The following is a 14,541-nucleotide window of genomic DNA, read 5'->3' as shown; positions in this document are numbered from 1 at the left end:
ATGATGGAAAAAAAATTTACACTGGTTAGAACACTGCATCATTTGTTTGCTGCCTTTTGTGTAACCCGAATAATGGTAAAAAAAGCTTAAAAGCTTAAAACAAAAGCTAACATTTTCTCCTGTACATTTCAGGTACAGGTCAAGGGAGGACTTTGCCGAGGACGTCAGGCTGATCTTTGACAACTGTGAGACGTTCAACGAGGATGATTCCGCCGTGGGGCAGGCCGGACACAACATGCGGGCGTGTTTCGAGACGCGATGGTCCGAACTAACCACAGACAGTAGCTACAGATAGGATTGGGGATGACACACCGCCGATTCAGCCACACTGGCCAGGCAAAAAGCTTTGCAACAATTCCCACAAACTCTGAAAAACACGTCGCTTTAAATCTTACACTGATGCAAGCTGATGTTAACTGGAAAGATGACTTTTTACGCTTCTGAATGAAAGAAAATGTGGAAATGGTGCATGTAATACAGCAGAATCTTCAGACAAACAAAAAAACAACTGCTCACAGCAAAAACACGAAGCTTTACAGGCCCGTCTTTGACAGCCTGGTGCTTTCCAAGCCATGCCGAGCTTACGACAGATGTACAGACGTACCAAACACAATCAGGGATCGGTGTTGTACAGTGATGTGATCATGACCTGTGATTGTTTTATGTAGGGTTTTACATGCAGGACAGTGTGGGACTGATCCAACTGTGTGCAAGCTTATTTCATTCCTTGTCGACCCTCTATCGTAGGGTCTAGAGAACTGTGGACACAGCCTTTGTGACCGAGCAGAATGATTATCAAAGAAGCACTGAACTGTTACACTTGAAGGTCACCCCATAGCTATAAAGTAGACAAATAAACGTGTATGTATAGAAATGTTGCAGAATGGTCCTGAATGTGGAATTAACCTAGCTCGTGAGGCAGACTTTGAAAGCTGTACTTCTGGCTGATTGGACAAACACTACTAAACTGATCATGTTGGCTCATCATTGATTGGCTGGCTCGTGAAATCAGTTGACCATGTGACCATTTTAAATTTTTTCTTTGTTTCCATCTGCTGATAGTGGGTTGACTTCTCCAAGGATTGGACGGTGTAAGATTTTAGTGTGAAAGTAGGTAAGTTGATAGCATTCCACAGTTTTCTATGGTGTGTCTTTTACATGGGGAATCTTTTAGAGTGGATATGTACTGTCTAGGGTGAATCCGTAGTGGCTGCTTTCGCTGGACTATCTTGTGTGGTAGTGGAAGAAAGGGTACTTTTTTATGCAGTGTCAGTGACATAGAAGCAAACAACTGTCTTGCTTGGAATCCAAGCACAGGAACCTTAATGTCCAACCCACACAAACATACTCACAGCCAGCAAAACAATACCTCCAGCACAGAGGTAATGTTTTTACAGTCTCATGTTTTAAAAAATAGTAGTAAACAGATGGTTGTTTCCTTCCTTGAAAGTTTATAGGTTCACATCGTTCTCAGTCTGTGTAACATAAAATCTGACCATAATACCTCTAGCAGCGATCGTTTTGGAAAAGGCTCATACCCTATTCAGAGTCAAAACAATCTTCTCTTGTAGTTGATTATACATGTATTTATTGGCTACACTTTTCACTGCCTCACAATCATCATACTTTCCATATACCTCAATATAAGTAGATACTCAGTCATGCTGTATAAAGTAGTAGCCTGGATATAAGAATGTGTATAAAGGCAAGTGTATTTCACAACTGTTGTGTGAAACATCAGTGTATCTTCTAGAGTTTGCAAGATATAAACAGCATCAGTCATAAACTTTCAAAAATAGCATTTAGTATTTATAGTATTTAACTCAACTACAGGAAGGAATATTGCCAAATCAGCCAGCAAAATGACACTACACATGATTGGATTAAGTAAGCTTTGTGAAAAAGTGATTATCATTGTACATGTCTGTCACAATGATGGGTGGACATCTTTGGACATTTTTTAACCTGTTGCATATCATTGCGTCACAAAGCAAAGTGAAAATCATATTTCAACTCTGAAATCATAAAAATTCCTGTGGCTGCTGGTAGATACCTATAATTTTGTAAAGTTAGTAGCAAAATGAGAAATTTCTATCAAATGGATGTCATTTTGGTGTTTGTGATGTTTTGTTGCCATATTGACAAATGTTGCTTTTTTGTCCAATTTTGTAGATATTTTAGTATTTTTGTTTCTGTGATTTTTTTCTGGAAATTGTTGATGCAAAATAGAGCAAAAACTTCTCATGTCTTCTACTGTTTAGTATACTTTATGTGAACTATACTGACTTGGGAATAATACAGTTGATTTGACATCAAATAAGTCACTCAAGAAGCAAGAGTTCATTGGATTCAGCTCTTTCCATACTTATTATCATACGTACAATCAACATACATGAATGTACTTCACCCTGCATGTGTACATTGTATTATGCTTGAAACATTCTTTTTGTGGATATTGTTTGCAATACTTGAACATTGTGTACAGTGTTATGTATAATTAGACATTTAAAGCGGGCCAGTTGTACAGAAGGTTCTGTCTTGAGTGTAAACAGCTAAGCCAGAAGGAAGAAAGTTTAGGAATGTTTGTTCTCTTGTTTTACAGTGAGTGAACTGTTACTTTACTCAATACAGACGACCACACTGCCTGATAATGGAGACATGGTGTTTTGTGATTATTGTGTTTCTCTCTTTGATATTGTTCAAGTGGACCGTAATATTTTTGCTCGTATTCTTATCCTTTGGTCCTTCAAATACAGACAGCACAATATGGGTATCATTTCTTGTTTAACAAGGTTAATGATATATCAAAATTCAAATTTGTAGGTATCTTTTTTTTTGGCCCACCATTTTCTTTTCGCTCTGTTGCATTAGATTTGGAGTCTGTCATCTAGGAGGATGTCATCTATAAAATTTACTTCCTGTGGCCTAACACAGAGATTTGCAGCAGAAAATATAGACCTGTACCCCCTAGCAGTAGTGAAACCTTCCTTTGTAGGATCGTATGTTTTTAATGAAAGAAAGCATGCCACCTTGTCCTTTTATACAATTGCTATTCTAGCTCTGATGATGCCTCGCCGTTTTCATGACGCCTGGTTGAACCAACCAGAGACAGACTTAGAACCGGGAGTAAAGGTACCAGGTACATGGATTTATTATGGTTACCAAAGGAAAACATATAGTTTTTGCTCTGTGTCCTCTTCTTCTTCTTTTCCAAACCAATAAGGTCAATGACCTGAACCAGACGTCTGTCACCATGGTAACTAGTGCATGGTTACATCATGTTGCGATTTTATAGCAGGAGGGATTTAGACTCCTGTCTGACCATTTATATATATATGAATGTGTTTGAGTAAGAATCAACAGAGCAGACCACATGCGAAGGTTAACATTATGGATTTGTTGTGCGAATGTTACCTTTCTAGTTAATTTTCTATTTTCCGTCATATTTATACAGGGTTGCCTACTCAGTGATAATACTGCTTTTCCGTGGGGCCCTGTGGATTATGTTGTTGGAAAAATTACTGTAAAGAAAAGGAGTATCCTAACATGTCGTGTTGCCCTAACATTCCATACATGATTTCTGTACATATTCGTGGTTTGGGCGTTAAAATACAATAAATTTGTAACATAACCACCATTTGTTATGGTAGTATGGAAGTGTGTCTGAGGACTTTTTAGTAAGTAGGGAGCGTTTTTTGTAAGTAACTTAGTGTAAGAAAATAATTTATGTACACATTTTATTCACATACAGGCAAACATGCCTGTCCTTGGTGCTGAACACTATCTACATACAGGCAAATACGTCTGTCCTTGGTGCTGAACACTATCCACACACAGGCAAACATGCCTGTTCTTGGTGCTGAACACTATCCACATACAGGCAAACACGCCTGTCCTTGGTGCTGAACACTATCAACATTCAGGCATATACGTCTGTCCTTGGTGCTGAACACTATCCACACACAGGCAAACCTGCCTGTCCTTGGTGCTGAACACTATCCACACACAGGCAAACCTGCCTGTCCTTTGTGCTGAACACTATCCACATACAGGCAAACATGGCTGTCCTTGGTGCTGAGCACTATCCACATACAGGCAAACATGCCTGTCCTTGGTGCTGAGCACTATCCACATACAGGCAAACATGGCTGTCCTTGGTGCTGAGCACTATCCACACACAGAATAAAACAACAAAACACTAGTACTGATACCCTGATGTTTGGATTTTGTGCTAAAATATTACAGGTCTAACATTTCGACGGTTGTTCTAAAGATCATCCTTTGTATGATTCTCTCATTATTTTTTATGTTTTAATGTAATGTAGTTTTATGTAAATTAAGCAAATTTATGTCATATTTTCTCCACGAGAGTAAGCGTCTCCAGCGGTGCCTGTAGAGAGAAGGTAAAGAACGCGGTGTTTTTAAAAGTCCACAAAGCTGCGTCCACAACCGTGGCGTGCATCTTCCAAAGATTTGGCTGGAAAAACAACCTCACCTTCGTTCTTCCTACACACTACAGGTAAGAACACTATCACGGGAAATTAAAATATATCTACTCTCTTTGAGTGGAATAACGTAAGGACAAGACAGCTGGAAATTGGCAAACACCCAATACTTTATTGACAAATTTTAGTATATTTCCGTGTAGTCACCAAATGACTAGTTCCTGTTCCATTCAACATACACGTTCTGTCACTGACACGTACAGTGTACCGGAGTAATTGCACATAGATGTACCCATAGTCATAACGAGAGCAGCTTGGTCATCTGAGGCACCAGTCACCATAGAAACAACCAAATGAAAACTTGAGTCCTGTGTTTGGTATTGTAATTTGAAGGAGGTCGTCTTTTAATTTTCAACTAAAGGTGAATACATCAACATTTTCCAAGGTATTGTCGACTCCAAGATATTGTCAATTCATTGCTGGTAGATGGAAATGAATACCGACATTTTGTCAAAAAGTTAAAAGTGTTGGTCTGACTCAATCTGAAATCATCATGAAATGGCAACCTATGCACGGGATCTGTTAAACGACGATCGACCGTTTCAGAGTTGTGGACCCTTTCCTCCTTTACATATTACTTTAGTGTTTCCAAGACTTGAGGCGCTTCCCGCATGGCCACTGCACATAATTCATCTATGTACCATCGTCTGAGGTACGTTGCCCGCTCCTCTTCCTTTTTCAATAACTTAGTCAGAGTGTCTCTGATGTGTTGAAGATCCTCTAAACTCATCCCCTGTGTGTCTGGTAACTCGTAATCCGGGCACTTGGGCACCTTTGCCGCCAGATTTTTAATGACGGTGTAATTTAGAACGTGAGGGACGGTCGCCTCGAGCTTCGATCGGAGGGTGTTGGCATAAGTATAAAGTTCATCCGCATACTGTCTCTTCGACATTATGTCCCCCCACTTGTCTTCGATTGACCAGATTAATAATTCGTACGTCGGGTCATCTGCATCCTTGTGGCGGGGTGGTGGGTTGGTAAGTGGAAGAGTCACTCCTCCTCCCTGTGGAGATGATGCCGTGTCAGGCCTGTCTGAGTCCGCGTCGCTGGTAGAGTTGTCTGGTGACACCGTGTCTTTTGGGGGCTCGGTCTCGGCTGGGGCTGGATAAAAAGTTCACATTTTTGAATGGTAAATATCTTTTTAGTTATAACCATTTGTTTAACACGAGCCTACCTTTCGAATGGCTGTGAAATGGTTGTAGAATAGTTGTTTTATATGCCGTACAGTTCATGACTAGACATGGCGACAGCACACTCAAGTTATATCAACTTATTTATGCCGCCACTAACGCAGAGGACGAATACAGGACAAGGCAATACTCAGGAAAGTTGTGTAAAGTGCCTTTCCCAAGGGCACAAGAATCTTCTATCGGTGCAGTGGCTTTTTTAATGTTCATAATGATAGTTTGGAACTGTCTACTGAAGCCGAACTGACAATTCAGTAAAGGGATGAGGCCTCAACTGGAAAGAATCCTCTTACCAGGGCAAAGATATCTACCAGATAACAAAGGGAAATTTTTCAGTGATTTTCTGCAGTAAATTTTTCTAGCGACTTTTTGACGAGTACTTCTCTTATTCTAAAAAAAAACTACCTGTATTTACCCCTGAGAAGAAAAGATTTAGGTTGTATGATAAGAATATCCGTAACTAGATAGTCTAGTTACAGATCGAACTTCAGACACTTCTTACCCTGACTCCGTCCGGAGTTGTCCTCTGTGTGGCAGCCCGCAGTAGTGGCCACTTGTGGAACCTCGAGCTCCGCGCCTTCAATCATTTCTTTCAGCTCCGCTGACGTTTCTGGCTTCTCTTCGTCCTTGTCTCGAGATGAGTGACCCTCTGGGCCCGCCATGACATCGCCCTCCCCTTTGCCACTCGTAGCTGCCTGGTCCGGTGTGTTGGATGAGGCAGGTGGGCTGGATGTCGGGCTTGTTGTTGGGGAAGACTCTGGCTTGTCGTCTGCAACTGCGATTATTTTACTATCAGTGTAACAGGCACTTGCTTTATTCTAAAACCTGCTAGTATATATTACCCTTCAGAGGAAGATCCTAGGTTATGTATAAAGAAAGGCCGATACTTAATAGTCTAGTTACAGATCGAACTTCAGACGTCTCTTACCTTGACCCTGTCCAGAGTCGTTGTCCACAGTAGTGGCCATTTGTGGAACCTCGAGCTCCGCGCCTTCAATCATTTCTTTCAGCGCTTCTAAAGTCCCCGGCTTCTCTAACGTTACCGTCTTCTCGGAGAACCCGGGCTCGACTGGGTCTGAATAGAATTAACGTTCACTTTCGTTTTTCTTGGTTGTTTTGTAGCAAATTATTTTACTAACTAGAAATGTAACATTCGCAAAGCAAATGCATGCCATTTACCTTCACATGGTCTACCTCAAACTACTGCCCTGTTTAGTCTTAATAAAAAAACAATTCATATAATGGTGAGGGCCTCTCCAACTCTATCCTGCTATAAAATGTAACCCAACACTGCTTCAATACTAGTTACCATGGTGACAGACGTTTGGTCCAGGTCATTGACCTTAATTGTTTGGTGAAGAACAAGAGGAAAAAAAACTGAGGAAAAACAATACGTTTTCCTTCTGGGAAGGTAAACATTAAAATCAATGGATCTTTCCTTATTAAAGAGTGGCTTGTATTTACCTCTAATAGGAAGATATATCCAAAGATACGACGTTAACAGAGAGTCTACATCTAACGGTGCAGAAATAATTAAACATATACCAGATATAAGAAGCCTCTTACCATGACCCCGGCCGGGGTCAATATATCCAGTGGAACTGTCCACATCAATGGATACAGGGGAGACTTCCACGTCCTTGTCACGAGATGAGTGACCCTCTGGGCCCACCATGACATCGCCCTCTCCACTGCCACTCGTAGCTGCCTGGTCCGGTGTGTTGGATGAGGCAGGTGGTCTGGATGTCTGGCCTGTTGTTGGGGAAGACTCTGTCTTCTCGTCTGCAAGTGCGATTATTTTACTATCAGTGTAACAGGCACTGAAGTTTCTGACTTCTCTAACGGTACAGTCTTCCCCGGAAACCCGGGCTTGCCAGGGTCTGAATCAGATAGAATTGGCGTTCACTTTATAGTGGTTGTTTTTCTGTGTTATGCTGTAGTTAATTATTCTACTACCAAATTAAAGCTAACTTTCCTCACTAAAGAGTGGTCTGTATTTACCTGTCATGCCCGTAGCCAGGATTTTGAATGGGGGGGTTCGACCCACTGCTTGAGGGGACCTCGAGCGCCGAAGGCGCGAGGTTCCTAGGACTACGGTAGTACTAGGAGCCCCCGGAAAATTTTGAAAAATGAACCTTCTAAAATGGCATTTCATGCGTTTTTGAGAGGATTTCCAAGACAAAGGGAGCAGTTTTTCTACGATTACAGTCCATCTTTTCAACAAAAATCTTGGACCTTTACATAAAAAGTGGACCAAAAAGTGGACCTTTACATAAAAAGTGGACCAAAAAGTGGACCTTTGAGCCTTGTGGGGGGGGGTTCTTCCGAACCCTCCGAACCCCCCCTGGCTACGGGCATGACTGTGGTCTGAAAAGAAGATATTTGCAAAGAAATGACGCTAACAAAAAGTGTACATTTATCGGAGAGTTCATTTGCAGATAGTAGTTAGAAATAACAGATCTATAAAGCCTCTTACCTTCACCCCGTCCGGAGTCCATGTATCCAGTGGAAATGTCCACATCAATGGATACAGGGGAGACGTCCACGTCCTTGTCACGAGATGAGTGACCCTCTGGGCCCGCCATGACATCACCCTCCCATTTGCAGCTTGTACCGGTCTGGTCCGGTGTGTTGGATGAGACAGGTGGGCTGGATGTTGTTGGGGGAGACTCCGGCTTGTCGTCTGCGACATCGCCGGCTGCGGACGGTGGTGATGTGTCCGTGCGGCGGCTGCTCTCTGACGTTCCCGCCTCTCCTTCCGATGAGACTGAGGAACAGCGTGGCCTGCCCTTTCCTGTAGTAGAGGTTATCTCTAATGTGCCTTCTGTGTCCCCATCTTGGGTATTCTGACTTGTCTCCCAACCTTGGGTATCCTCATCGATCTCCTCATCTTGAGTATCCTCATTGACCTCCCAATCTTGGGTATCCTCATCGATCTCCACATCTTGAGTATCCTCATTGACCTCCCAATCTTGGGTATCCTCATCGATCTCCCCATCTTGGGTATCCTCATCGATCTCCCCACCTTGGGTATCCTCATTGATCTCCCCATCTTGGGTGTCCTCATTGATCTCCACATCTTGGGTATCCTCATTGATCTCCCCATCTTGGGTATCCTCATTGATCTCCCCATCATGGGTATCCTCATTGATCTCCCCATCTTGGGTATCCTCATTGATCTCCACATCTTGGGTATCCTCATTGATCTCCCCATCTTGGGTATCCTCATCGATCTCCACATCTTGGGTATCCTCATCGATCTCCCCATCTTGGGTATCCTCATCGATCTCCACATCTTGGGTATCCTCATTTATCTCCACATCTTGGGTATCCTCATTGATCTTCACATCTTGGGTATCCTCATTGATCTTCACATCTTGGGTATCCTCATTGATCTTCACATCTTGGGTATCCTCATTGATCTCCACATCTTGGGTATCCTCATTGATCTCCCCATCTTGGGTATCCTCATCGATCTCCCCATCTTGGGTATCCTCTTTGATCTTCACATCTTGGGTATCCTCATTGATCTCCACATCTTGGGTATCCTCATTGATCTCCCCATCATGGGTATCCTCATTGATCTCCCCATCTTGGGTATCCTCATTGATCTCCACATCTTGGGTACCCTCATTGATCTCCCCATCATGGGTATCCTCATTGATCTCCCCATCATGGGTATCCTCATTGATCTCCACATCTTGGGTATCCTCATTGATCTTCACATCTTGGGTATCCTCATTGATCACCACATCTTGGGTATCCTCATTGATCTTCACATCTTGGGTATCCTCATTGATCTCCCCATCTTGGGTATCCTCATTGATCTCCCCATCTTGGGTATCCTCATCGATCTCCCCATCTTGGGTATCCTCATTGATCTCCACATCTTGGGTATCCTCATTGATCTCCACATCTTTGGTATCCTCATTGATCTCCACATCTTGGGTATCCTCATTGATCTCCCCATCATGGATATCCTCATTGATCTCCACATCTTGGGTATCCTCATTGATCTCCACATCTTGGGTATCCTCATCGATCTCCACATCTTGGGTATCCTCATCGATCTCCCAACCTTGGGTATCCTCATCGATCTCCCCATCTTGGGTATCCTCATCAATCTCCCTATCTTGGGTATCCTCATCAATCTCCCCATCTTGGGTATCCTCATCGATCTCCCTATCTTGGGTATCCTCATCGATCTCCCTATCTTGGGTATCCTCATCAATCTCCCCATCTTGGGTATCCTCATCGATCTCCACATCTTGGGTATCCTCATCGATCTCCCCATCTTGGGTATCCTCATCAATCTCCCTATCTTGGGTATCCTCATCGATCTCCCTATCTTGGGTATCCTCATCAATCTCCCCATCTTGGGTATCCTCATTGATCTCCACATCTTGGGTATCCTCATCAATCTCCCCATCTTGGGTATCCTCATTGATCTCCACATCATGGGTATCCTCATCAATCTCCCCATCTTGGGTATCCTCATCGATCTCCACATCTTGAGTATCCTCATCGATCTCCCCATCTTGGGTATCCTTATTTATCTCCACATCTTGGGTATCATTATTTATCTCCCGATCTTGGGTATACTGAATTGTCTCCCCATCTTGGGAAATTGATCGACCATGCTCTCGCCTTAGCTTGACCTTTCTTTTGGTAGACGGCTTGGCAGACTGACTGGGCGCCGAGCTTGTTGATGAGGGAGCGGCTACGGCATCTCCGCCCGCGGATGGTGGAGAGGTGGTCTCTGGGTTCTCTGGCGCTGCTGGCTGCACAGTCTCCTGGACTGGCTTGGCACGGTCTGAATAAAATTATACAATGCGCGGATACCGTGTACATTATACATAAGTTAATTAAGAATTAAGAAGTTTATTGCAAATTCGTGCCGGAGGCTAATTGCAAGTCATACACATACAACAATATTGAAACAGATTATAGAATAACTGATATCAACATAATGAAAAGTAGTTTATATAGCTTTGTCTAAAACTATGTCGGAAGGGTTTGAGTCCTCTTTTGGAAACCGACGTTAAATGTCCCAACTTTTCCAAAATTTGTGGGTTTTGGGAAGTTAACAGAAGAATATTTTTTTCTTTGTCTGAAAGTTTAAAGAAATTGGGATAAATTGTAGAAGTTTGAATAGTCAACTAATTTCGAGCGTTGCTATAAAACGAACAATTTGAGATAAAGTGTGTTTCGTCTTCCACAACCTTTGCATTACAATATTTACAAATTCTTTCATATACAGGTAGCCTTCTATACCGGCCTCTCTCTATTTCCAGTGGATGGGCACTAACTCTAATTTTGCTAATGGCAGAGCGTAGTTCGAAATCTGCTAGATCTAGATATATTTTTTAGATTTGGCATAAAATCTTAACTTACCAGTATCAATTGACAAGTTATGAAAAAATGTTTGTAAATGCATATATGTAAGTCTTCTTCTCAGTATTTTACCAACATGTTCAAGGTCACAATGTGAGTTATTGGAATACCACAAAAAGGAGTATCCATTGTGATCTAATATGTCTTTACCACGTTGCAATAAAGTTCGTCTACGGGTATTTGTCGGAAGACTTTGCTGTAAGAGGAGCGCATCCATTTGAAGGGGTGTGAAGTTGAATACAATTGGAACAGACGTAACCAGAATATATACTATACACAGACAAACATCTATATCTAAAGAAAACCTACCTAATTCTGCTCTACAGGCGACATTGCTACTATTACTAAAACACCAATAACATTTTTACAGAAATGGTTGTGTACATTTTCAACAGGTGAGGTATCATGTAGATGTTCTGTCCCCCATATTTGACATTCGTACAGAAGGATCGGCTTTACACATGTGTCAAATATCTTTAGGAGGCTACGTGGTGAGACTGATGAACGGATAATTGATTTGAAACTATTAATGGCTTTACGCGCCTTCAGTGATAACTGTTTTTTAGCTAGGATAAAGCTACCTGATGAAGTGAGACTTAGGCCCAAATAGCAATAGGATGGAACGTTTTCTATTGTGTTATTATCAAAGTAGAATTTTGCTTTGGAAATGAGCCTGCTTTGTTCAATATAACAACTTTTTTTTTCAAAGATTCAAACGCAAATCTGTTCTATGGAAGGTGGAAACTCTGGTGCTTCGACCTCTTGAACGCCGGTTCGGCCAAACCGTAAAAGCAAAGCAGAACCATGTATTAGTAAAAGTAAGTTTCCTCTACGGCTATAACATAAGGGCGCTAACATACAAAGATACAGACTTACCTTGGTCCTGAGTAGAACCAAGTTTCCCCTCCACACCATCGACAGTCACCGTGACTTGCAGGAATGCCTCTTCCTTCTGACGCCCGCTTTTGTCGATTCTATCCAAGGCATACCACCATCGGTTCGGCAAGCCGTCCACCGACTCTATTGCAGCTGCGACATCTAGAGAAAGCACGGCGACGGTCTTGTCTTTGCACCGCTTTGCCTTGCGGAGTTTAAGGATCAGTGGGTCTGCCGGCGTCCAGTGTAAGAATTCGGCCCCGTAATCCCAGAGGAGACCGTCTGATCTCTTCTTCTTTGTTGTCTTCTTTTCTTTCCCGACACGAAGTGTCACTAGATACTTGCTCTGGCTCTGGCGGCCGACCTTCCCCTCGTGAACAGTCACGTTCAGTTTGTGCTGGCCATCCCGACTCTTCCCGCCAGGCCTGAGCACTGACAGGGCGTGTGCTACTGTTAGGAACGCTGACGCGGTCCTATCTAACACTCCCATTTTATCACATGGGATAACACAACGAGGAGCGTGAGAAATACACGTGCGGCATTCTCGAAAGTGTCGTTGTGTTTGTTCACTGCACCGCAGCAACGCTACAACAATGTAAAGGTTGTTCTAGAACACCGCAGTACAATGATGATAACTGTGACGTTCTAGTACTGATGACGATGGAACGACTTTTAACTACTTGACGGTAGCACAAATATCTGGGAACAGTACAGTACAAATACATGTACCTTGCTACTGTAGCGTTCCTTTTCATGCCTGCCCTTGGTGCTGAAAACTATCCTTATTCAGGCAAACATGTCTGTCCTTAGTGGTAAACAATTAACATACACAGGCAAACAAACCTGTCCTTGGTGCTGAACACTGTCCACATAAAGGCATTGGTGTTAAATACTACACATACCGGCAAACAAACCTGTCCTTGGTGCTAAACAATATACACATACAGGCAAACAAACCTATCCTTGGTGCTGAACACTATCCACATACAGGCATTGGTGCTAAACACTATAAACATACAGGCAAACAGAAGAATGTATGAACCAAGACCGTCTGATTGCAAGAAGAAAATGAAGAAGTTAGGGAACGGGCAAAAATCGCTCAAGGTTCTCAAAGGAAACACTAAAGGATAAAATCGTAGTAGGAAGCAATATCTACATATGATAAATGTTAAAACGTTTGTTGACTGTTTATTTGTTTACACGGATCCTTTCCGATTACAGGGACTACATAGGCTGGCCGCATGACATGAACCACATGTCACTCTGCGTCAAAACCATGTACAATGACTGAAAACTTTAATTTTCAAAATTGTGTCAGTTAGAAATGGATGTTTTAATAGTTGACGGTAAACGTAGTACAATATGGGTATCGTTTGATGTTGAACAAGGTTTACGATGTCAAAAGTTGAAAATGTAGGAATCTTGTTTTTTGCCCGCCTGTTTTTTTTCGCCCTATCTCGTTAGATTCGGAGTTTGCGGAGGATGCCATCCAGAAAATTTACTTTCTGTGGCCTAACTATGGAGGGCGGAACCCAGATTGCCATAGATCAGTACAGTGCCGATTCATAACTGCCGCACAAGGCCGGCATGTTCCGGCTTGTCGTAAAAGCTACATTCTAATAGTAGACCCCAGCAGATTCAGGCGTCACGGACGGTCCGGACGCCCATCCAACAGTATCCTGAGGCCCAAAAACCTTTCATACTTGGTTTCATGTCATATTAACCTTAGAATTAGAACGTTTCTCTCTTAGAAATAATCTTAATTTGTGAGATAAATTTTAAGGCTGAGTATATAGCTGTTCAAAATGTCCTATGCTTTTCGTCCGTTTTTTTGGTAAAAAAAAAACACATTTCTAATTGTAAGGCACGCTCTTTTTAGCCTTTTATAGCGTAAAGACTAGTTCAGAAAATGACAACCTTTCTAGGGATGACAACCTTCTATGGTGTAAGGATTATTGTGTATTTTAAAAACCTTAACCGTGTTCTTCTTTTCATTGTGAGATCATAATGATCACTACTGGTAACATGTACAGCAATACAGTTGATGACCTTCAATGTTAGCCTTAGAGCCATGCTCATGTAAAATGAGAAAATAAAAACATTGCAGGAGAAATAGCACAAACACTGCAAACTGCAAACCATGTATGGTTCGTAGGAGATACAGACAAAAAAATCACACAATGTGTGACGTTATGGAGCTGGTCGGAGTTTCATCTCAGTGCGCTTCAGGGAGTAGTTATAACCCTTCCAGTGGCGCCAGGTGACTCCGTCGCCGTAACTCTCATAAGTACCCAGATGGTACAGGCCGTTCAGGTTGGAGTGGTGGCAACTGTCGTACCACCACGCACCTTTGCGCTCCTGAGCACAGCTGGACGGGCTCTCGTCGTTATCTCTGTCCTTGGTACTGAATGGTTTCCCGTCATGTACGCCCAAGCTGTCTCCTGTGACAAAAACAGACATTTACTCTTCATAACAAGACGAGGTATCATTTTTGTTGATGCGTGTTGGCATTAGTTATTTCTTTGAGAATACTGCAAAGAATCCGTTTCATGTCAAACATGTTAATTAAGTTTATATAT

The 14,541-nt window shown here is 42.4% G+C and overlaps 2 protein-coding genes across 22 annotated transcripts in view; one reads left to right on the top strand and one right to left on the bottom strand.

Annotated features, from left to right (window-relative positions):
• The window catches only part of LOC109486666 (bromodomain adjacent to zinc finger domain protein 2B-like), a 74,458-nt gene extending 71,803 nt beyond the window's left edge, over nt 1-2,655 (top strand). For all 21 annotated transcript variants that reach the window (XM_019790525.1, XM_019790526.1, XM_019790541.1 and 18 more), the window contains one exon: nt 133-2,655. In XM_019790525.1, coding sequence (XP_019646084.1) covers nt 133-295 — 163 coding nt within the window. In that variant the 3' untranslated portion in view covers nt 296-2,655. The remainder of the gene's footprint in view (nt 1-132) is intronic.
• Nucleotides 2,656-5,079: 2,424 nt separating this feature from the next.
• LOC109486651 (dentin sialophosphoprotein-like) lies at nt 5,080-12,510 on the bottom strand. Its single transcript, XM_019790505.1, has 8 exons — nt 11,963-12,510; nt 9,580-10,505; nt 9,202-9,411; nt 8,169-8,871; nt 7,259-7,474; nt 6,621-6,767; nt 6,195-6,467; nt 5,080-5,606 (listed from the first exon to the last, which is right to left on the bottom strand). The coding sequence occupies exons 1-8, from the start codon at nt 12,450-12,452 to the stop codon at nt 5,080-5,082; spliced, it is 3,492 nt and encodes a 1,163-aa protein (XP_019646064.1). The 5' UTR covers nt 12,453-12,510.
• Between the last annotated feature and the right edge of the window lie 2,031 nt (nt 12,511-14,541).

Source organism: Branchiostoma belcheri, unplaced genomic scaffold (assembly GCF_001625305.1).
Source record: "Branchiostoma belcheri isolate BF01 breed outbred unplaced genomic scaffold, Haploidv18h27 scaffold82, whole genome shotgun sequence".
In the NCBI taxonomy this organism is placed as follows: domain Eukaryota; kingdom Metazoa; phylum Chordata; class Leptocardii; order Amphioxiformes; family Branchiostomatidae; genus Branchiostoma; species Branchiostoma belcheri.
This window is presented reverse-complemented; position numbering and strand designations above follow the sequence as displayed.

What these genes read in the sequence shown, in the direction of transcription:
- LOC109486651 (XM_019790505.1), bottom strand. Translation starts at nt 12,452, where the DNA reads ATGGGAGTGTTAGATAGGACCGCGTCAGCGTTCCTAACAGTAGCACAC. An exon ending in TCAATGAGGATACCCAAGAT is followed by an intron (nt 9,412 to 9,579) that starts GTGGAGATCAAT and finishes CAAGATGTGAAG; the next exon opens with ATCAATGAGGATACCCAAGA. An exon ending in CGACTCTGGACAGGGTCAAG is followed by an intron (nt 6,468 to 6,620) that starts GTAAGAGACGTC and finishes AAATAATCGCAG; the next exon opens with TTGCAGACGACAAGCCAGAG.